The sequence below is a fragment of the Ptychodera flava genome, chromosome 7, assembly GCF_041260155.1.
Source record: "Ptychodera flava strain L36383 chromosome 7, AS_Pfla_20210202, whole genome shotgun sequence".
NCBI lineage: Eukaryota > Metazoa > Hemichordata > Enteropneusta > Ptychoderidae > Ptychodera > Ptychodera flava.
Window position 1 is genome coordinate 3,412,781 of NC_091934.1, and position 23,680 is coordinate 3,436,460.

General features: G+C 36.4%; 1 protein-coding gene across 1 annotated transcript; it reads right to left on the reverse strand.

Moving 5' to 3' along the window:
• Positions 1-1,000: 1,000 nt before the first annotated feature.
• Positions 1,001-19,847, reverse strand: LOC139136060 (MFS-type transporter SLC18B1-like). The gene is made up of 10 exons (XM_070703858.1): positions 19,780-19,847; positions 7,568-7,724; positions 6,407-6,475; positions 5,983-6,073; positions 5,678-5,826; positions 4,701-4,805; positions 3,783-3,874; positions 3,353-3,445; positions 2,643-2,717; positions 1,001-2,279 (listed from the first exon to the last, which is right to left on the reverse strand). The coding sequence occupies exons 1-10, from the start codon at positions 19,812-19,814 to the stop codon at positions 2,027-2,029; spliced, it is 1,119 nt and encodes a 372-aa protein (XP_070559959.1). The 5' UTR covers positions 19,815-19,847; the 3' UTR covers positions 1,001-2,026.
• Positions 19,848-23,680: the final 3,833 nt, after the last annotated feature.

Consider the following 23,680-nt stretch of genomic DNA (forward strand, 5'->3'; position numbering starts at 1 on the left):
AACCTGCTGCTGCATTATACAACAAAACTGCCTAGCTGAGCTTTATGAGAAAATTATGCACTTACTATATCCTGAGAAAGAGTACAAATCTGTCACTTCTTAGATAAGCAAGTACAAATTTCCTACTTAAACTCTTTGACTGCCATAGTTTGGCCCAAAGTCTTAGTTATCGACGGTTGTGGACTTCTTTACAGTAAATTTGGGTCAACAGGTTGAAAGAGTCAAGTGTTTGCGGCGGTACAAATTTGTAAAAAAATTGACTGCATATCGAATGCATTTTATTCAGATAGTCAGATACTGTGTCTTCCTATAGTCAAGTCATCTCAGATTCTCTTTGGCATATTGTGTCGGTCATATATACAGTTTTTGCATGGTTCGTATTTGAAGTGAAGGTCAAGTTATCGTTAGATGCACTTCCTGTACACGCGTTCGTTTATGCGATGTAACAATTGAAAATTGCGAACCCAGAAAAGAATGTTTATATACAACCTGGGCGCAACATTTTACCTTCCCCACGGTGAAAGTTATCAAGCACTAATTACTCACTATGCCACTTCTTGTTATCACAGCTTGACTGCTGGGACTTCCCAAGGGATTTGATGGTGATCGTTGCATGTCGATGGCAGCATTTCTGTAATTGTCTGTTTATGATACACCAGTCCTATCTATGCAAAACCTGATAGCACAACTCACCATGACTTGCAAAATTATTCTTTTCACACCATCTATGGAAATGAATACGTTATTATAGCAGTTAGTTTGTTGGCTGATATTGCCAATCACTCTGCGATGACTTCTATCATCACATCCAGAAAGGGCATTATTGATAACGAATTGAATATCACACACAGACATAGAATGTCGTTTAATATATCATTCTTACATTTGAAAGTCATGAAAGTGAGCATAAAAACTAAATGAAACAGACAAAACGGTTACAATGAAATACTGAACTACATGTAGAATCAAATTTACTGTTTACAATGGATGTCAAGCATGATGTGTAAACATGATTATAATCCATGTAATGTAAATGAAAAATGTAACACGTTTCTTTGCAATGTAAAGTATTTTAACAATTAAGGCATCTCTCGTCTTTCCTGTGATAAGCTCACAAAACTAACTAGGTTGAGTTTTCTCCATCGTAGTAATTCAGGAACATCACATAAAATATTCTAGTTTCTTCTCATTCAAAGTCTCTTTCTGTTCTACCCTTCCCGATTGGCATTTGTTGTCTTGCATTGTATGTTACATTGTGTTTGAAAACAGAATGTACGAGAAGGAATACTTTCTATGGATTGAAGTGTTTTCTACAAGTAAGTGAAAGTTTAAAATATAAAGGGTTAATGGTGTAGGAGTTTTAGGTGGAAGTCTGAATAGGGGATGTGCCAGCACAAACTATAATGCTTCAGGGGTGAGAATTTTAGACAACAGCAGTATGTACATGTACATCAATAACATGACACTGTAGGTCGCAACGGTTAAATAGAACATAGCAGTTTCGCGAAAGTTTGTAAAAGTAAATATTTAGCCTGATTAGCAATACTCTGCGTCCTGTTTGTTCACGGTGAAAGTGCATCACGGAAACGAGGGCCGCTGGAGACTTGCTGCACTATGCTTATAACTGACATTAAATGAGTCATTTGATATAATTGTTTTCCATTTTTAAACACTTAAAAACAAAAACAATTTACAATTGCCATCTTTGACAAGGTAATTTGAATCTCGCTTTGAGTCTATTTTGACACATGTCGGATATTTTAAAAATGTACACTAGACGATCAGCAACTTCCAGCTCCAAACTGTAATTCGCAATATTGATTTCATAAATAACTCATACAAAATGTTATCCAATGTCCCCGAAGCAATCTAAAACGAAACTTTGACGTCACAGGTAATGTTAATTTCTTATGTCGAAAACCTGACATGATGTTGAGGAAAACAAGCGTACTTGTAATGACGACAATATCAATCATTAGAGTCCATTGAAGATATAGCGCTCTGACTTAAAACACAAAGCTGTTGTTCATTCCACAGTGTATTGTGGGAAATGCTCACTGAGCGGTATCTTCTCACTAGCCTCATCTTTCAATTGTGTTGACTCGTTGATTTCAATGTCTTCCCCGTCCAGAGATGTTTCATTGAGTACAGATTCTCTGGTCGCATATGCAGCGTAGATGATACATGTACCAACACAAATGAAACCAACTATTGTTGTTGTCCAGCCAAATCCATAGAATTGATAAAACAAACCGCCTAATATTGGTCCAAGTGTCGTCCTGTGAAATTTATACAGAAACAAGTTCTGTTAATAAGGAGGCACTATTTCATAACGGCTCAAATATATTTTATTCATTGTTCTACTGCCAAACAAACATGAATTCGCCATATCATAAAATTCGAAGTATACAGGAAATATCACGATTGTACTTCAGTGTTATCCTTCAGGCGGAAGTTAATGTTGGTAAAATATTGTCGTATTCGATAACTTAGACATTGAACCTGTACTATAGTCTGTTATAATAAACTGTACACACTATGCCAGCTGACCGTCGAAGGATTGATACTGGAATATTAAGATGAAGAACAAGGCGATATTTTTACATGTCACACTGCTATATACTACAAGTGTTTGAGCTTACCCGATAAAAAACGCTGTGTAATAAATGCCGGATACCATGGCGCCAAGAGATAAGTTCTTTTCCATTCCTGAAGATCTGAAGTAACAGTAACGTTTGTCAGTAATGAGCAGCAATAATAAACATTAACTGCGGCACAAATGAAAACGATAGTACATGTTTTCTGAAGAACGCTTAAAGAAAATAACTATTTTCTTTTTTCTTTTGGTCCGTTTTTTGTTACTTTCAAATGAACAAGAGAAGTCGATGTGTTTAAAATTTTCAAAAATTGAGTATACAATAGCAACGAATAAGCATATTTGTGTTCAATTTGGTGTCAGTTTCTGTAATCTTACTGCTGAAGAAAGACATATAACTGTCACTCTTCAGATACGAATACCTTGGCAACCGTACAGCATACCTGTTCATCTCTGGATATATGTAAATTTATTCCAGTCCCATTGAGATCAGTGCATCGAAGTAATATCATTTCAATGATGGCCGCTCTCAAATGCATTTCATATCGATTTCAGTTTTACATTGAATGGTTATATCCCACAGTTTTTACAATTGTACGTAAATGTACTGGAATATTTCAACTCCTTCTGACTTTATGCTCAATCGGGCGTGAATACTTTTGGCAATGCATGCGCTGGACTCACATGGAATGTAGAGTTTCATATCGTGAATACGCTGTACCATACACTCCACCGCTTAAGATATATTATACTTACTTTGCTTTGTTCATGATGTCAACCATGACAATAACGCCGACAGAAACACCGATCCCAACTAGGAAAAGTGTAAGTCCCAGAAGCCATATTGTTCTAATTTGTTGAATAAAATTATATATTATAAAATCAACACCCAAGCATCTATCTTAGGGGTTCTGTGCATTTAATATTAGCTGAATCATTCAACTTGATTTAAAGTAACGTTTAACAGGACTGTACACTTTAGTCTCCTGTAGATGTATTATATATTGAGCAAAACCGTAAAAAGAAAGACGATTGTTTAAGTCAAAGTTAATCGTGTTCCTGAAACTATTGGATGTACTTAGTAGTACCAAAATTGGGTAATAATAATAATAATACGGCATTTGTACAAAGAATTTATCGGTTCATGGTTTAGTATTTCCTCTCTGATGTCGATGTATTTACTCACGGTGTTATTTGAAACCATGGACAGGGTCCCATAAAGAAGACAGGAACAGTAAATACAATAAGACCAGCCATTATAGTCCATCTCAAACATTTCTGAAAAATATATTCAGTAAAGGCTGAGTAGCGTATAGCCACATATGCACACCATTGTGGATAGAAATAAGAACAATGGAGATGACGTTGTTTTCAAAGCACGATTTATACGTTAAGAGTCAGAGTTTTGTATGTATGCTATGATCTCTTGGCTATCGTGATAGATGTATGACTGTAACGCATTGCAACAATATGACTTCCTTGGAAATGCATCGTAACATATGTTGGCAACGCACTTGCAACAATCTTCGGCAACTTGCAACGGCTATAATAGAGCTGAACAAACCTTCGCGGCTTTATTTTCCTTACAGTACATTCAATTTTTCTTTGCTTAAGTGTGAAAATTTACACATTTTGATCTAAAGCTTATCAGGGATAATTAACTCTGGTACAAGATCTTTCATCAGCAACAGAAATGTTACAGTGCTTGTTAGAAAGATATCACAGTACAGCACAGTATAGTTCAGGTCATATTTATCATTTATAATCACTGGCATTTGATGTTACCCTTTTATTGAAGCGAAAAGTTACGTATAATGGTCAACATGCACGCTTGTTGGCCTCGCGTAGCAAGTTATGGCATTTGAAAGTCAAAATTTTCTCTACTCTCTGTGTAAACTCCACGGGAGAGATTGTCCAAATAAGGGGGGGGGGGGATATTTTCAAAACGGTTTTTGAATGAGTCCACAACCTGTAGAGAGGAGAGATTCGTTCTGGAACAATGCAAAAGATATTTACTGGCAGAGATGTGGTTCTTTTCCAGTAACTGGCTTTCAAAAATTGTTGCATGTCTTAAAGAGATCAATGTTAGCGTGTCGCCACTTACTTGTTTGTTTCCGACGATCCAAGCCCACATTAACGATCCAATACCATAGCCTACTGTCATTAGGGAGAACATTACTCCTTCGATGGTTTTACTTTCAATCATGAACTGAAAATGTAAAATAAAGTAGGCAAAATGACGTCACAAATCAGTGAAGGTAGCAAAGAAATGTGGATAAACATACCACCACTCTTTGATATCAGTGATGTAATTTGTCTGAACATACCACCACTCTTTGATATCAGTGATGTAATTTGTCTGAACATACCACCACTCTTTGATATCAGTGATGTAATTTGTCTGAACATAGCACCATTCTTTGATATCAGTGATGTAATTTGTCTGAACATACCACCACTCTTTGATATCAGTGATGTAATTTGTCTGAACATACCACCACTCTTTGATATCAGTGATGTAATTTGTCTGAACATACCACCACTCTTTGATATCAGTGATGTAATTTGTCTGAACATACCACCACTCTTTGATATCAGTTATGTAATTTGTCTGAACATAACACCAATCTTTGATATCAGTGATGTAATTTGTCTGAACATACCACCACTCTTTGATATCAGTTATGTAATTTGTCTGAACATACCACCACTCTTTGATATCAGTTATGTAATTTGTCTGAACATACCACCACACTTTGATATCAGTTATGTAATTTGGATGATTATTTGAATAAAAGTAGAAGGCTTTGTTACAAGTGACGCATGGCGCGCACTAATATATGATATTTTGAGAAAAATCTTATGAAATATCTCTGCCAAAGGTTCAAAAACAACAAAAACACAAAATAAATATACACCCACGTAATTGTATCTTTAAGCGAGATTATAAATCAGTAAATCTGGTTATATGAGCAATGGTAGTCGATAGTGGTCAGATATAACGAAAGAATTACCATGGTAAACGGGATGATGTGTAGCTACAAGTGACCGAAGCATTTGCATCAGTGGTCAAATACTTACCTGTGTAGTTAGGTAAATTGCAAGTATTGGCATGACAAATGAGTTGACAAATCCAGTGATAGTTCTTACAAACGTCGGAACTAAAATTCCTGGTGCTTTTCTCAGTAACGTTATGACAGAAGATGTTTCCCTTTTGGTCGTGGAAGAATCTGAAATTGCGAAATACGGCCACTTCATAAAGTAGATATGTACAATCTGTAGAGCGAACTCAGGGACAGCATGTAAATCATATCCTTTGCCCAGAAAATCGGAAATATTTTTTCAATAATTTCGTGCTTTTACCGAGATCATTTATTTGTTCTTACCAATATCTTTGTCCACAACGCAGTAACTGATGGGAACTGTAACAAGAAGACAACATCCCACCACGTAAAATGGTAGTCCATACCCTCCAATCTGAACAGAAAGAATGTTAAATTTTGTCTTTAATAGGCATCTTGAAATTAAGATGTTGATTTGCTAGACTGACTTATGACCAAGTAATGATGAAAGGAACACTTTAGAGTGAGATCATTTGTAAACAATTCATGGTGACGGTAAAGTTTTTACAAAATCAATATCTTCATCTTTTTCTCGTCTACCGACAAACGATATTTTACCTTCGACACGGCTTGGTATACGCTTGAGTGAACAAAAGACACAAACATATTCGTAATTTACTTTGTAAACACGTTAGAAACTGTTTTAGATCTACGGAAAACTATAAATTTGAAAGTTAAAGAATCTTACATCGTATAAAAATCCACCGAGTAATGGTCCACTTGTCAAGCCAACACCCAAAAACATATTGGTAGTTCCCTAGTTTTGAAGAGAAAATGTGATATGAAGTATTTTAGTGTTTACCCATTGTTACACTGCACGTGGTAATGATGTATGTGTTCGACCAAAAGACTGTTCGTATACGATTTATTATTTAATGGGCCGTGGGTCAATTTTTTCTGCATCAGCAGGCAAGGAAACGGTTGGAGGCAATATTGCCTCATAAAAGGATGGGGGATTTTTCATCCCATTGCTAAGTTGACAACTTGAAATGTTCCAATTGGCGAACACGGAGTATGACTTGTTTTTTTTTCGGGAATTCGCTGATTGGCATGGGAAAACGACATTGCAAAGAGACAGCACCGGTAACTTTTGTAATTGGGAGAGAGCGGTCAGTGGGGAGTTCATTATTCGGAGAGAGAAATTGAGAAGATTTACTGTTGGCAGTTGGGGAGAGGGGAACATGCAGGCGAGATGGGAAACTTTTAAATGGTAGTGGCGGGGGACAATTACGAAATGCTGGAGTTTCTCATCCAATGTTTAATCTCATACACAGTAAATGGTCCATGGCTGACGGTGAAATCACTCATACACAGTAAATGGTCCATAGCTGACGGTAAAATCACTCATACACAGTAAATGGTCCATAGCTGACGGTAAAATCACTCATACACAGTAAATGGTCCATAGCTGACGGTAAAAATCACTCATACACAGTAAATGGTCCATGGCTGACGGTGAAATCACTCATACACAGTAAATGGTCCATAGCTGACGGTAAGTGAAATCACTCATACACAGTAAATGGTCCATAGCTGATGGTAAAATCACTCATACACAGTAAATGGTCCATAGCTGATGGTAAAATCACTCATACACAGTAAATGGTCCATAGCTGACGGTAAAATCACTCATACACAGTAAATGGTCCATAGCTGACGGTAAAATCACTCATACACAGTAAATGGTCCATAGCTGACGGTAAAATCACTCATACACAGTAAATGGTCCATAGCTGACGGTGAAATCACTCATACACAGTAAATGGTCCATAGCTGACGGAAAAATCACTCATACACAGTAAATGGTCCATAGCTAGCTGAATACAAATGTCCTGAAATGTCAACTCACAAAGACTTTGCTGTGCACACTTGTTGGAAATTGATGAAATATGATAGTTATAGATGAATTAACACTGAGTATAGACATTGATGCTTCGGCTATTCGGATTATACACGCAAGAGCGATGAACAACTCTGTTTCTTCATAGTCGATTTTGTCAAGGAACCTGGAAAAAGTAGAGAACACAATATTGGTCAAATTTTGAAATAACCAAATGACTACCAAATGAGTTCATATGATTTCTGACTCAAAAGAAAGTCTAAACACCCGCTCCTGCATTTTTTGGTTTCGCTCATTAGGTTTTGCAGAGTTATCACAGTCAAAATTCGATTATTACGGGAAAATAATAAACATATATTGCAGAACGGGTACACCAATAAGTCAAGAGAGTATGCCGTTGAAACGTTATTTTACATTATTTTCCCCTTTCAATCAACTTTAACGTTAAATGACTCAGCAAAAGTTAAATGAGAGAAACACAAGATACAATGATACATGAGCGGGCGTTTCTATAAATTGTGATGTTACTGCGATACTACCATCACTTCTTATGGGGTCACAGGTTCGTCACGATCCAGTTCTTTCTGACGTTGTGGATGATGCGATCTGTCTAATTTGAACTTCAACATCACAAACACAGAGGACGTGATCATAATGTACCTTCTCGTAATAAAAGTCAATGGTACATAAAAGGTTGCAGTTGGCATTGTATCAATCTATATGCATACTTTGTTTCCATTCTCCATAAAAATACTTAAATGTGATTCAAACAGAGTATCGTGACAATGATTCATCAAGGATCGTAAATTTGAGAAAGCTGGACTCATTTTGGGGTTAATTAAAGGGATCTGGACTTTTTCTGTAAAAAAAGTATAAATTGAAAGTTTTCAAGTTTTCTTTTATCTTTATGATGCAAAATCTGCCTGTTTAAGACGAATTCACGGGACCAAATCGCTACAACTCCGGAAAAAATGCCATACCATAGAGAAATTTGTTACATGTTTAGTTATAATTGGTGCACATTTAAGCTAGCCAAACTTTATATTATTTTGTTTATTTTTTATAATTTAATTTATTTCCTACCAGTATTTTGCCTACAGGTCAACGCTATCAAAGTTGTCTTTTGTTGCCATGAACCACAGAGCGGCTCTTGAATTAAGCCGGTACTTGCCATTGAAAGCTTATGTTTTGTCTAGTTTATTTGACGTATAAATAGTATGTCGTTTCCTGGAGTGGTCTTTCATATTGTCGTGTTCGTGATAAAAGATAAAGAAGGCAGATACATATATTTTTGCTGGTCATCACCCACATAACTTGGAGACCTGCGCATGTCCCGGTTCCTCACTTGGGTGAGTTTAAAAAATGCTCCCGATAATATTTTCAAACAAATTACCAATACACAACCTATAGGATTCAGGATTTTTTTCAGTAAAACGAGTGGAGAAAATGTATGGAGCTGCTTAACACTCTTAATGATCAAAGCAAAATAGGACATCTTGTCGTTGATGGAAGACAGTATTTGTAGTATATCATTTGGTAGGAACGAAAATTAAAATAAAGAAAATTACATCATCGAACTATATCAAATATGAGTCGAAATATCTAGGTATGAAGTTATCTCACTGTTTCAAATACACAATACACAATAAAGGCAAACCAAAGAGTACATTACATTCTCTTTTGTTCGTTCTTGTAGCCTTGGCAACGTGATACCGTAAAATTGCCCGCGTATATATAAGTGTAAGAAAGTTGTTACATCTCATTGTCATTATTGTCATATTTCAAAACTTACAGTAAAATAATACAAGCCTAGCCCCGTTAAGTCGTATGTACATTTCATTATCAAAACTTGTCATGGGCTGCTGTTCAATAAATAATGCAAGTACTTTAGTGGAGGGAAAAAAGTAGCTGTAACTGTATAAGAGTCTCACATCTACCATGGCGGGTCTTCTAAAATGGTTACAAATCATGACCTCATTGTGTTCGATGACTTTACGTTGTGTCAATTATGTTAACCTGAACCAAATCAGGTCAAGGTCCCATGTAGCTTCGAACATGCTGCAGTGTTGTGACGTATCAATCGCGCTGAGGTCAAGGGGGTCTGTGGCGATGACCTTTGACCCGAACGCCATCGATACGCCACAGTACCGCAGCGTATTGAAATTGGTCAGCGTATTGCGATTTGCTGTTAACATTGCACAACTAGTGCTTTCATCATTAACGTAAATAGAATTCGTACCAAGGAACAGCAACACCTTACTTGGATGTGACATTTTACAAACCGGTAATTTCTTCTTTTATTTATCGCTTAAGAATCAGGCTCCATGCACAAATACTGGGGCAGGGTGGAGGCTTGAGGAATCGAGATTGAAATCTACTTTTACAGACCCCTCTCTATACCCTAAAAATTCAAATACTCCATCATCTATGTGATCATATTTTTGAAGTCCCCCCCCCCCCCCTCCTAGCTTTCAAATCCATTTTTTATTCGGGATGTACGTGCAGAAAAAATAAACACGTACTTCACAGTTTTGCGCGCAGATGTTCTGCACTATCTTTCATGAGGCACATATAAATAGTCTGTAGTGTAATATAAATGTTGTCAGCAGTTTGTGGAGCCAATACTGACAGATTGAAATATCCCATCAAATAAAACATAATCTCTGAATCTTTAGGTGTAATAATGGCAAATTTGGTAAAAAGTATATAATTCGATTTATTCACACATTTTTCTTTTAAATTATATATCTTATCCGTTCAAAATGTTAATGTTGTGTTATTCTACAATGAGAATGTGAACATTTCATCACAGCACGGACTTGCAATAAATAAGTTCATATATTGATTTTAAGAGATTTTTCTGAAAAACGCTGACTTTCCATCGTCGTACATCAGAGTTAAAGCTATCTCTGTCACTACCGGTATGTAGTGACAGTAACACTGCTTGGGCAGTAGCAGGGTAGTAGCTGTATTAACTTTGATAAGTTTGGCAATATTTTTGTCCGGTTTATACGACTGCGTTCTTGTTCTACTCTCTACAGTACGTTGAACTGTCCAGTATTCAGCTTGCCAAAAAGGCTTAATTTGTGGATGTATAAAAGGTCGCTATATTGGCGAAGTGGTCGTAGTTATACAAGACATGTTTCATTTTACAGCAAGGTAAGACATAGAAGGAGCGGCAATATTTATTTATTTTGGAAAAGCATTTGATTGTGTACATAGGAAATTTATGGACCAAACATTACAGTGCTTTTGGTTTTGGTGACGATTGTCAAGCGAACCGATGAAATCATGAAATCTGCACATATTTCAACTGCCATTTCTTGACTTTAAAATTTAAAAAGCACTGTCTGTAAAAACCTGCAAAAGGTGGCCAAGGTCAAATTTTCAATTAAGAGGAAACATATCACATATGATAGGGCAAAGTTTAACTAAGAAGGAATGAATTTTAATTTTTGTTTAAACGGACCCATTTTGATGTTACAGGCCATGTCACGTGATGTGGTGAGGACCTAATATTTCCTTACGATATCCCCTTTAAAAGGTTGAAAATTCTGTGAAAATGCAACATATTCACTATATTGTAGATTATTATCTAATAAAAAGTGACGGTATCAGTATATATATTTGTCATGAGTAAGGTCCCCTCAGGACGTCCGTAACCTTATATTGACCTTTGACCCTTCTCTGCCATAGAGGGCGCTTTAATGCCGGAGAAGTGAAATCTGAGCAAAATTCAGCATTACAAACTTCCAATTTTATAAATTAAAAATGGTAACCCTTGTGCGAGATCCCGTAGTGACATATACATCATGTTACGTAACATGACTAATGTTTTGTGAATCACTTTTAAAACTTGCGGGCAAACAGTTATTTTTTTGTTATGCTGTCATGAAAAGTGATGAAATATTGCTACTTTCTTATTTTGATTTTTGCTAAAGCCTGTCTTAATCATTTATCAACAAGTTCGTTTTTTATACCATTGACAATAAATAAAATAAAAAAAACATATTTTCAAATTTACAAACAACAACAATAACAACAACAACACAAGTAGGAACTTCGTGACACGTTTTTTTTGTACCATACGAATACATATACTCCGGATGTAAGGGTGACGAATTCATACATTAATTTCTTTGTTATTATCTTCATCATCGGTTTATTGCTAACAGTTTACTTTCGAAAAAATGGAATATGACATTTAACACACACCAAAAAAAAATAATTTGAACAATTTCAAAGTCCAAACTAAACAAAATACGATGACACATTTCCTTGTAAGCTTGAAGTAGCTGTAAATACTACAAATAATGGTTAGACTTCTTGTATGTATTTACTGAAAGTCTGTCGCCTGGGAAAATATTTGACATTAGGAAGTGTTTAGATACACAAACAAGTAAGCACTGCTTCTACTATACAATTATAAAAATATTACCGTCATTGGAACTGCTAGTGGGATTCCTTGACGTTTGTAAGTGAAGACATAAAAAGCAAATAATCCAAAGGTTTCTGTCACTATGGGGTCAAAGGTTAATGACATTACGTAACCATAGCCGCAACACGCAGTCCAACGTAAACAATAGACCCGCTTGCCACAATCCGGAAGCAGCCGCCGGTGCACTCCGAGAAAATTGGTGAGTATTGGCATTTCTATCCATGATATTATCAACGAAAATAAATTCGACACACCAAACAGTTTTGTTTCTTTAGTTTTACAAACATCGGAAGTGAAATTCAGTGATAAAATCCAGGCAACCTGCATCGGTCGAAAGAGCGGGAATTTCAAATTGGTGATAGCGATCCCGGTGTGTTGACTTGACGTTTATTTATCAAAATATGAGTCAATGTCAGTCAATGTCATATTTCAGCTTGGTGACTTGATGAATCCTAGCAATGTACTGCTATCTTGAATTGCTGTGACATTATCAGCAATCGCTTTACCTGGAAACATGGAGGCAGTAGGGGAAACCCTGGCTAGCAATGCCCTGAGTGTCGAATGATTAGACCTACCGTCGCATCACATTATCAGATGCTGCGTATGAGAGCTTAGCCGTTCATGATTCTAAATAGGCGAGTGTGTACAAGTGTCTGAGAGAGGTACAAGCAAATAATCATAAGGAACGTAATTTTGTTTTATCCTCAATTCACAATAATTTCAGATCTACCTGTTGTCGTGAAATGGATATCTCTGTCACAGCTGTGGGTTGTGATGTCGACATTGCTGCCGGAAAAGCAAGTGAATGCCATGGATCGCTAACAGCCCTTGAATTGTGTACTCGAGACATCACTGCACATCTCAAATTTCAATGCGCTTTCAGAACGACTTTAAATATAATTGTTTTGGTTGTGCTGTCATGTTTTCAGGTCATTATAGAATGAACCCATCATGAACGAATCACTTTTACCAAAGTCAATATTTTTTTTTGCATTATATCATCATTTTGTGTCTTTTTCAATGCTGAAAATTGGCACGTTTTAAACCGTTGACTATTTTTGCCATTTTCAGATTTAAACTTTTGCTGAAACTTTCAGAATAAATTATAGGGGATATTTGAAAGACAATAAGGCTAAAAAATTAGGGGGTCACAACGTGAATTTTTTAGGTAGAAGAAGTCAAAGATAGACTATATGAATGTTTTTATATTTACTTATATTTTATTTATTCACATTAAACGATAACCCATTTACAGACACCTTTTTGGTAAAAATTCCAAACAGGGCCGTAATCTTCCATGGGGTCCTAAAAACACTAAATACAATAAAAAATACAAATAAAGTACAGCGAAATAAACACATGAGTAGTTAAAGTAATTAAGAAATAAACAAAGTGACCGTATTCATAAAAAATTGTAAGACAATGTTATCTTTTATAAAAAGTTTCAATTGTATTGTAAAGATACTGAAATTAGGGCTACATCGAAGATTTTCTGGGAGGGAATTCTAAATTCTGGATGCACGCATTACAAAAGTTCTCTGACCTGATTCCGTTCGAGGAAGAAGGAGGTTACGGGAACGGTAACATTGCTGCGCGTGTTGGATAATCATGAACATTCATTAAAGGCATAAACATGTCTGCAATGTACGTCGGAACAGAGTTCTCAAAATATTTAAAGAATAAGAGACAAGTGAAATAGAAAATACGTTGCTTAACGGAAAGAACGTCAGCGGCTTTGAAAAGATCATTACTAGGCGTATCAAAATCTGCGTTAAGTAGAATCCTCAATGCTCTTTTCTGCATTTTATACACCCTGTCCATGTTGTTCTTACTGGTACTTCCCCAAACCACACTACAATAGTCAAGAGTTGATTGAATTAAACCATAATACAGAATTTTTCTAAGGTGAAAAGGAAGTAGTTTATGTAAGAGTCTTAGTAGACCTATTCTCTGACTCAGTGTGGTGCACATATTGTTAATATGCTTATTCCAAGAAACCACATCATCAATAGTCACACCAAGGATCCTCTCAAAATTAACTCACGAAATACTTATATCATTATGACAACATCAATTTTGTCGTAACGACGGTCAATATTATGTAGCTTATGCCGCGACCCAACAAGCAAAGCCTTGGTTTTGTTTGCATTAATTAACATACCGTTGCTAGTTATCCAATTGTTAACAGCAATAGCGTTATTTTGAAGTAGATTTTTGACTTGGGAAATCGTAAAGCCAGATGATAGAAGAGTCTGGTCATCGGCGTACATGAGGAATGTTAAAAACTGCATCATCACGTTTTCCACGAAGATGATCTTCTAACAGTGAGAAATCGGTGTCTTTGTTGACGGTAACATTTAAAGTATTTGAAATATTAGAAATTTAAAGAAAGAATTGAAAGCGTTCACAATAACAGAAGGGTCAGAAACAAGAATACCATTAACTAAAATCGGAGTAGTATTTTCTTTTGAAGGTTTGACAATGCTGCTAAAAATATCCCAGAGAGATTTTGCATTCGAACCTTTCTGTCTAAACTCGTGTAAAAAATACTCCTGTTTTGACTTTTCAATCATATGGACAACTTTATTCCTTGATTGCCTATAAAGAGGTAGTTTGCTAGCATCAGATTTTGCTTGGTTAAGAAAAGCATCTCTCTCATGCATGGCATTCAAAATATCGCCGTTCATCCATGGCGGTTGTCTAACACGTCGAAAACGTTTTTCAATAAATGGAGCGTGAATGTCACAAATTTTGTTAAAAATGGTAACCCAAATCCTCATTACAATATTTACATCAGTCGCAGAATCAACTAAACACCACGACGCATGATGAAGGTCACGGAGAAAAAGACTATAGTTAATGTTGGTTTATAACGAACGAAATTTGACCGTGAGATGAGAAGTTACATGTGGATAATGAGAGTTTCTTTTACGTACCATTACAACAGGATAATGATCAGAAATTCCAATTTTAGGCACAAAAACGCTAGAAACATTTTCTCGATTGGAAGTATAGATATGATCAATACATGTCTTAGAAACTGGTCTTGTAGGAAGTGAAATAAGTTGAACTAAGGACAAGTTACTCAGCGAATTGTAAATATAGTGACTCTGGCCGCTCTCCGTGAATAAATCAATGTTGAAGTCACCCAATAAGTAAAGTTCTTTACCAGTATAGAAACCCTTTTCCAAATTCGATTCAATACAAATATCAATGCTATGAGAGGTACCAGGTGGTCTATAAACACCAGCAACTAAAAACTATCATTTTAGGAGGCTTGATCTTAAGCCACAATATTTCCAAGATATCAGATTCCAGGTCAGACCTTCTCGTGTAGCAAACATTACAACGAATATAAGCCAAAAGACCACCGCCCTTTTTCCCGATCCTATCTTTTCTTTCAATTTGAAAACCGGCAATTTTAAAATCATTGACAGAGTTCGTATTACTTAAAAAAGGTTTCAGCAAGAAACAATACATCCAATGAAAACGTTTTGTCAACAGAAAGATAATGAGTAATCTGATCAATTTTGTTAGTTAAGTGTTGAACAGTTCAATATCCAATCTTTAGACCATTAGAAAAGCTTGTCCGAGAAGCGTGTGTGTTCACAGAGTCCACAGCTTGAGCTTCCTCGCCGAGACTCTAACGTTGCCGAAAGTTCACACAGTGTAGTGCTTTGTATCCCGGAAGACCACAAGCCCAGCAGTTGATACGGATTCCATGTCTGCAGACTCTCTCAATATGACCAGATTCGCCACAAAGATAGCAGTATACCGCCCTTCTAGAATTCGCTTGATCGCTATATCGTTGAGAATTCGAGTCTCGACGGTTGTAGACATTGTTGTGCTTACTGCTACCAGATGTAAAGCGCCTTCCCTTAGACGGAAATTTCGTTGTAAAGCAGCAGCTGGAGAGATTTGCATTTGTGAGGAGCTTATTACATCCAGAATACGTTAGGTGCACACCATCACGCAGTAACAGAGACGTGTCAACTGAACTATCCCGAAATCGAAAATTAGCATCATTATCAAAAAAATGCAGCGGCAAGGTCTCCATTTTCACACAGCTGGGAAAGTTCATGATTTACTCGATCAAGAAGGTCAGGATTTGACTGGTCAATCCTGGGACAGATGCTGAAAATAGTAGTTTTCTCACGCACAATCTTCTTTGTTTCATTTAGAAGTAGTTCATAGTCAGCAGTCAAGTTTTCAACAGTGAGGTCTTGTGAACTGCAGTCATTTCCACCTACTTCTAAAATAACCTCCTTGAAAGGATCGTTGCCAGAGTATTTCGTTGCGATGAAGTGACGCATTCTATTTATGGTAGCACCTGGCAGACACTTGATAATAGTGTCAGATGAATTGCTTGAAAAATTGCGTAATAACAGAACAGTACCTTATTTACATTTTTCTGGCGGCCAGCTGCAGAGTGGTCCTCGTAGGCTGTTGAGGAATTTGTACGCGATCGAATTGATGTAGATTGGGCAGAGTGTCCGTTATCTGCGTTGTAATTAGAAATGGAGTCATGGTTTACATCGGTATTCATATTGCATGGCGTACTGAGTTCCTGTCGCTTGGACTGGCAGTTAGATTCAAGTTCATGACATCTATTTCGTATACGTAGTTGTTCATTTCCAGTCGTTTTCATAGAGAGCTGTGTTATTAAATCAGAGTTTACGGCCTGAAGTGAAGAAAGTTCAACTCTGAACTTGGCCTGTTCTTTCAACATTTCAGTTAGTTTCAATTTAGTGGACTTCAACAATTTTGTGATAGTTCTACCTTCAGGACACGACCTGAAGTACCGCTGCGTTTCATCCTCAGTAGCATTCACACAGCGAAGATGAAACCAATTAAAGTACAGACTACATCTTACCATTTCACCCGTACTACTGCGGTCGAATCTACACAATTCCGTACGCAATGGTGGATCGGTATCTTTCTCCTGAACACGATTGCTGCGCTTTTCCCCTTTAGTTATTTTTCAATTGGTTTTTATCATTTACGTTCGCAGACGATGAAGATCGCAGCCGAAGTCTAGACGTAGTTTCGTGTTCATGGCTATCCAGTCTTTCTTTAGCGATAATAGCGTCTAGCCTTTCCTTAGCATTATTATTCAAAGCATTTCCGATATAGTGGCATTTGGATTTGATTTTGTCCATAGGAAGTTCGGGTAACAGAGATTGCATCTCACCTTCAAGTCTCTTCACATAAGGCCATTTGCTGAACTTTTTAAGTTGATTTAAGTCAGCGTTTAATGATGCCCGCTAGTTCGGTTGCTATGGTAACAAATGATGATATGGTATGGGAATATCATGGGTGTACATAACAAACAATAATGTCATATTATAAACCGCATCATAAACAACAGAGCGAAATTAAAGGCTACTATTCAAATGCCAACTTACTCTAAAAGTTCCACTGTTAGTGCGTTATTACACAGCATAGGGCATATTCTGCTCCTATGCACTCACTGTCTTTATGATAAAACACTTCAAAATGCAGCCATAACTTCTTTATATGATTTAGTCTCCCATAATTGGACTGGTGATAAATGGTGGCGATAGAAATGTGCACACAAACATCGACAGAAAGGGTTGTTTTGGCATACCGGAAATGAGCTGTGACATACTGCGCAGAACTATGCGCAAAATTCAAAAATAACAGAGGCACAGTATACTTTAAGACTTAATACACATTGGATTCTTCCAAAACGTGTTATAATTTTGTATGTGTTCGATGACATAAGGTTGTATATTTGTGAACACTAAAATACTCCTGTTCGCCAAATACTCGTTTCCCCATAGATCCCCAATAAAATCAAGCATTTCTGTTGGTTTAACAGTGACCTTTGACCTTTGCCCTTAACCGAAATTTAGTGCCATATCGAATAACTAACACAACATTTATACTATTTTTTGTGACATGTGTAATATTTATTCATATTAACAACTATGCATATTCATGCAGCAGAATAATTGGTATAATATAATTTAACTAATTGTATAATTATTGCAAGAATTTACAAAAACATTAATAATTTCAATCATTTATACTACTCTGATCGATATCAATGGAAACAGAAATAAAGGCAGAACAAGAAATTTAACAACTAAAATGTACGTATTTTAAGAATAATAACATATGAGCACTATCCATTCCGACAGGGGCATGCGGGATTGTGCTAGAATCAGTGAAAATCATTGGAAATGACGAGAAAACGCCATTTTTAGAAGTGTTGCCATGGCAACGAACTTTGCCAAATTAATACGATTTTTAATATTTTTGATAGAACTGAAAATGATGTTTTATAGTATACAAGATATCTTAATTCAATTTAGTTTTTCTCCATTAAACAGTTTTTTAAAAAATGGGAAGGCTTAGCCAATATTTCTAATTTTCCATAATTTTAAAATAAAATTAAAGCAAAAAAACAATGAGTGCCCGCACGTTTTTAATTGGATCATTAGACATCGGTCTTGGGTTAAAGTAAATATTATATCTGCTTATTACGGTCCCGCTTCCTTTTTGAGTAAAACACGTTTGAATTTGAGAAGTTTTCTCTCTTTCCACAAATCCGAAAAACATGGCCACTTGAGGGCGCTATCACGAACTTAAGATGGGGTCAAAGGTCAAATAATAGCCATTGTCTTAATTCACTTGACCATTCGCCTAACTATTTTACTGTACTTGTACAATTGGAAAATTAGACAAGACAAGTAATGATTTGTGAAATATTGGTATATTTGTTATATAGAAATGTTGTTTTTGACCGTTTTATGTAAAATTTGCGCCATTGACGTCTTATTTTTCAAACGCTGTTACTATGGTAACAGAAGGTAGCACAACAAAATTATTATACTGGTACTTTAGTTAGGTCACAGCCTATCTTTTGGTATATAATTTATATGTTTTTGAAATTTACCCTTGGCCACCTCATATAGGCGCTCTGCAGGTTTTTACAGACTGTGCCTTTTTAAAAAAAGAATTGTAGGTCAAAGGCCGAAAAATGTCAAGGATTGTAGGTCAAAGGCCGAATAATATCAAGGATCGTAGGTCAAAGGTGCACTGTGTAGATCAAATCTTCAGAGCGTAGGTCAAATCTGAAGAAGGAATCACAATTTCAAGAGCGTAGGTCAAATCTAAGGAATGAAATTACAATCTAAAGTGTTGTTTTCAGCCAGGGTAAAATGTATAATGTTAATAAGCTTTTTAAAGGTTAGAATTGCCAGTTTACATGCCCGGATCTCTCGAAATCGTTATCCGTATTTCCTACTCCAGACATTCTGTAAAAAGGGATATTTCGTTGCTTGAAGCCATTCTCGTTCATTTAGTGTCCCTTTATAATTAGAATCTGATAGAATTGCGCCAGTCGAATCGTACCACAGAGGTAAACGTATATATAGTGATAGCCACATCTATGATATGGCTGTCATGACAACCTGCATCAGATATATTAGGGCAAAATCACCACGTGACAACCTGCATCCGATATATTAGGGAAATATCAGCGCATAACAACTAACGTCAGGTATAGTGGGGAAATACCAGCGCACGACAACCTGCATAAGATGTAGTTCAGCGCATGACAACCTACATCAGATATATTAGGGAAATATCAGCGCACAACAACCTGCATCAGGTATAGAGAAATATCACCACGTGACAACCTGTATCAGGTACAATAGGGAAATATCAGCGCACGACAACCTGCATCAGGTAAAGTACCGCATGCAAAATTTCAATGCCATCTCGAGACGGACGGTAGGTTAATTTTGACACTTACCCGTACGATATAGTAGTAAAGCTGGCACCGAACATGCCGGCTAAATATCCACATCGGGCTCCTATTTTAGGAATCTAAACACAACATACGCCCACAATGATTTCATGAGGAAAAGCAAGGCAGAGAAAAGACAATATTGTTAAGTCAGTTATTGTTCGGCCTCTTCACATTTAATTACTTTTCCGGTGCTCAGAATATCTAATTCTAACACAGCATTGCTTTGATAATACATCCGTTTTTGTTCAGACTTTTCTGGTAAGAATATATATTGAATTTCCTATACGCTTTTGGGGACAGTGTGTTTTTAGCTCATTACTATAAGTTCACCATTGTAATATTTTTCTCGCATTGTCCATCAATAGCACCTTGAATGTCTCAAAGTTCGACCAAAATTCATGCATTCCATGCATACTTGATTCTAAACCGACTACTACATGATCTTCAAAACACAAACTGTAGTTTTCATTAGCGAAATATCAATAGAAGCCATATCTTACAATTATTCCAGAAAGTGATGACTGTACGATTGCTGTTAAGGAATAAGTACTTATTATGAATCCAATTGCAACACCTGATACGCCATGCTTCATCGCCTGAAAGAATCATAAAGTACTATATTGTAAAGCCACAAAAGGTATAAGTGCATCCCAGCACTGGAATATATATCTATCATGAGAACGCTTGTATGAGAGTAGATTGCAGGATACATGGATGAATGCATGTATGCATTATGTATGTACATACACACAGTGACAGGCAGGCAGACAAACAGATCGTCGGATGGCAAAACAGATATGCATCAGCTGATGCATGGACAGATAATCAAAGTTGGAGATAAACTATACCTTGCTGATCATAAAAAATACTTGACACACCTATTTTGAAGTAAATGGAATGATTTATACGAAGTCAAGTGACAAAGACATTTAATGTCATATATTTAGTGTAAAACGGAGATTTACATACCTCTTCTGGGAAAAATGGCGCTAACATGGAAAATGCAGTGTAGTAGAAAAAGTAACTCATACACAGCCCTGCTAATAATATCTTTAGCTTTGTTGACATCGTAAGTAAACCCACAGGATCCTCTTCTTTAGTAATTGGGCCACCGTTTTCCAGTCCAATCTTCTCTCCATTTTCTGCTACTTTTGCAGCTTCTGTGACGTCACATGAGATAGATTCTCCGTTTGGTCTTAAGTTGTCCGTTGTATCATCTACCATCGTCTTAGAACGCTGTGTGAGATTGAAATTTACACCTACATGTGGTAATGAATGAAAAGACAAGAAATATTTCTGTAGTTCACTAAGAAAGTATTTCGCTGCCCTAAACATCGTCATCACGAAAAACATACAACATGAATTACAAGGACGATAATTTGTATATTTTATATAGGGTCATATTAGAAATAATCGTTACCTAGGTTACCGCTTTCTATTCGTGTCCTCGAGTTCCAATAAGCGGTAAAAAGTTTGTTCAATTGAAGAGCTTGATAGTATGGTATACAATACCTCGGTCAACTATTAGACAATCAGTTGTACGCGATGTGTTGTCATGGTATTTAAAGTAAAAGACGGTTTCTAAAGTGACACTATTACAAAGGTTTTTCATAAGAGTAACAGCACAAGTTTCAAGGTTTCAAAGTGTATAAAGTCAGAGCTTCCGTTAACGCAAAATTCTGCGTATTTCACGCATAATTACTCTGAAGTACGCGAAGTATATCCCATACGCATTGAAAAAAAAACGCAGTCTCCGTAACAAAGACATGGGGCACACGTTGTTTCCGACCATTGCGTAGTTTATAAAGGACTAAAAATCGATGTTTGCTGATAAAAATGTCCATTATTTTGCAATATTTTGTCCTACATCTTGTCAATTATTTCACGTCAATTGTTTCCTTCAGGGCTGTACCAATAGACATGTAACATGTTCAATAGTTCGTCGTTATTTAAAAAAAAACCATGTTTTTCCCCGTTGCGCCCAATGCGTACTTGTAAACCCTGAAGATCTCCGCGTCGAATATCAACAATTTAAGCTAATGCTAAGCAGAATTAGAAATAATAGTTTAATGGCCAGTCTGCACGCTTCTTTACAACAATTATTGTGAAATCTTTCAAAATATTGCAAAGTCGGCCATAATTGCAGTCGTGATTCTAGTCTCATCTGTGCCATGTGAACGTGGGTTCAGTACACAAAACACGATTAAAACATCGAAACGTAGTTATCTGACTGAAGATGTCATAAATGATCTGATGGTGATAGCCATGGAAGGCCCAAAACTTTGCGAATTTGACTTCAGAGTAGCGATGATAAAGTTCAGGCAGCAAAGACATCGTCGGAAGTAGTAGTCTAAAACACTGTAGTAAGAAATGAATACCATCGTCAGAGAATAGAACAGAAGAGTATTAAAGATTGTAAAATTTGTCAAAGAAAAAACATTGTCACTGGTGATGTTTATTGAACACTTTATTCATTGACTTTTGAACTAGTTTTCGATATCGAGTGTACAGTTGTACGCATTTTCATACATTTTACGCAAATAAAACACATTTGCGTACAGCCGTACGCATGTTTGAAAATCCTAGCGAAAGCTCTGTAAAGTATTAATACCTGCTCATGTATTTGGGTTTCGCTCATTACTTTATGCTTAGTCATTTAACGTTAAAATTTGATTACAAAAGAAAAATTGTGTAAAATGATGTTTTAACGGAATATTTACTTGACTTATTGGTAGATGTACCCAGGCTGCAATATATTCTATTCTTTCCTCAAATAATGAAAATCTGACTGTGATGTCTCAGCAAAAACTAAATGAGTGAAATTCAAAATACATGAACGTGTGTTAAATATTCAGTTCTATGAATCAATGATAGTGAATTTCATCGGGAGAAGTCACACACTATGAACAAATATCTTTCTCTCAGACATCAGAGCGTTCATTGTAAATTATAATGATATATGTGCGGTTGCCGTTGTGACAATTTAATTGAGACTTAGCTTTCTTTTTCTTACCCTTATGGAGTAACCAAACAGTAACGGGTCAAATTTCGGTTTTTTTTCAATAGAGCAAAAAAGTTGAACGAAACTGATCAATACACTGGTTATCTAAAATGACAGAAGGTGGAAATAAAGTCCCCGAAATTAAACACAACAATCAGGGGAATATATTTTTGGAGTTTGTTGTAGTTGTAGCTGTTGTTGTAGTTGTAGTTGTTGTTGTTGTTGTTGTTGTTGTTGTTGTTGTTGTTATTGATTATGTTCAAGTGGTTGTTCTTCTTCTGTCAATTCACAAAACATAATAAGACGACGGGCAAAGTAACATTTACTTAATATGAGTCATTTACGTGCGCAACTAAGAGCTTTCCCTAGTGGCCAATCAGGGTCATGGCAGTAAAAAAAGTTCGGCCAATGGCGTGCGTTTCATTCACTTTCATGGTGTGCGTAAACCTGACCAGGTGTTTTTTATGAATTGTTTCGTATAATGCTACCGAGTAAGTGAATTCTGCTGTGTGCTAAAAGGTCACCTTCCCTCGTTCTGTAACCATTCTGAAGTATGCAAATCTCACTCCTTGTTTTACAATTATATATGAATATTCTACCAACATGTTTGCAGAACCTGTGATTGCCGAGGAAGAAAGGGCTCTCTCGTCGTGTCTGTGCGCTGTTTTTGTTGGAGTATCTGCATTGTATGTACCGCCATACAGGAAAACTCGACGAACAATATAATTGTGACTGCGGTCTGGAGATTTTCTGTGGACTTTCATAGCCAAGTCTAGGTGGAAATCCTATACCGGTGAGTAAACATTCATACTGTTTGTCATACACCATATTCTCGAAGTTCGTTATCCGTGATATCCTTGGTTTGTTTGAAGTGGTTCTAAGTGGATATATAATTTTTAAGTC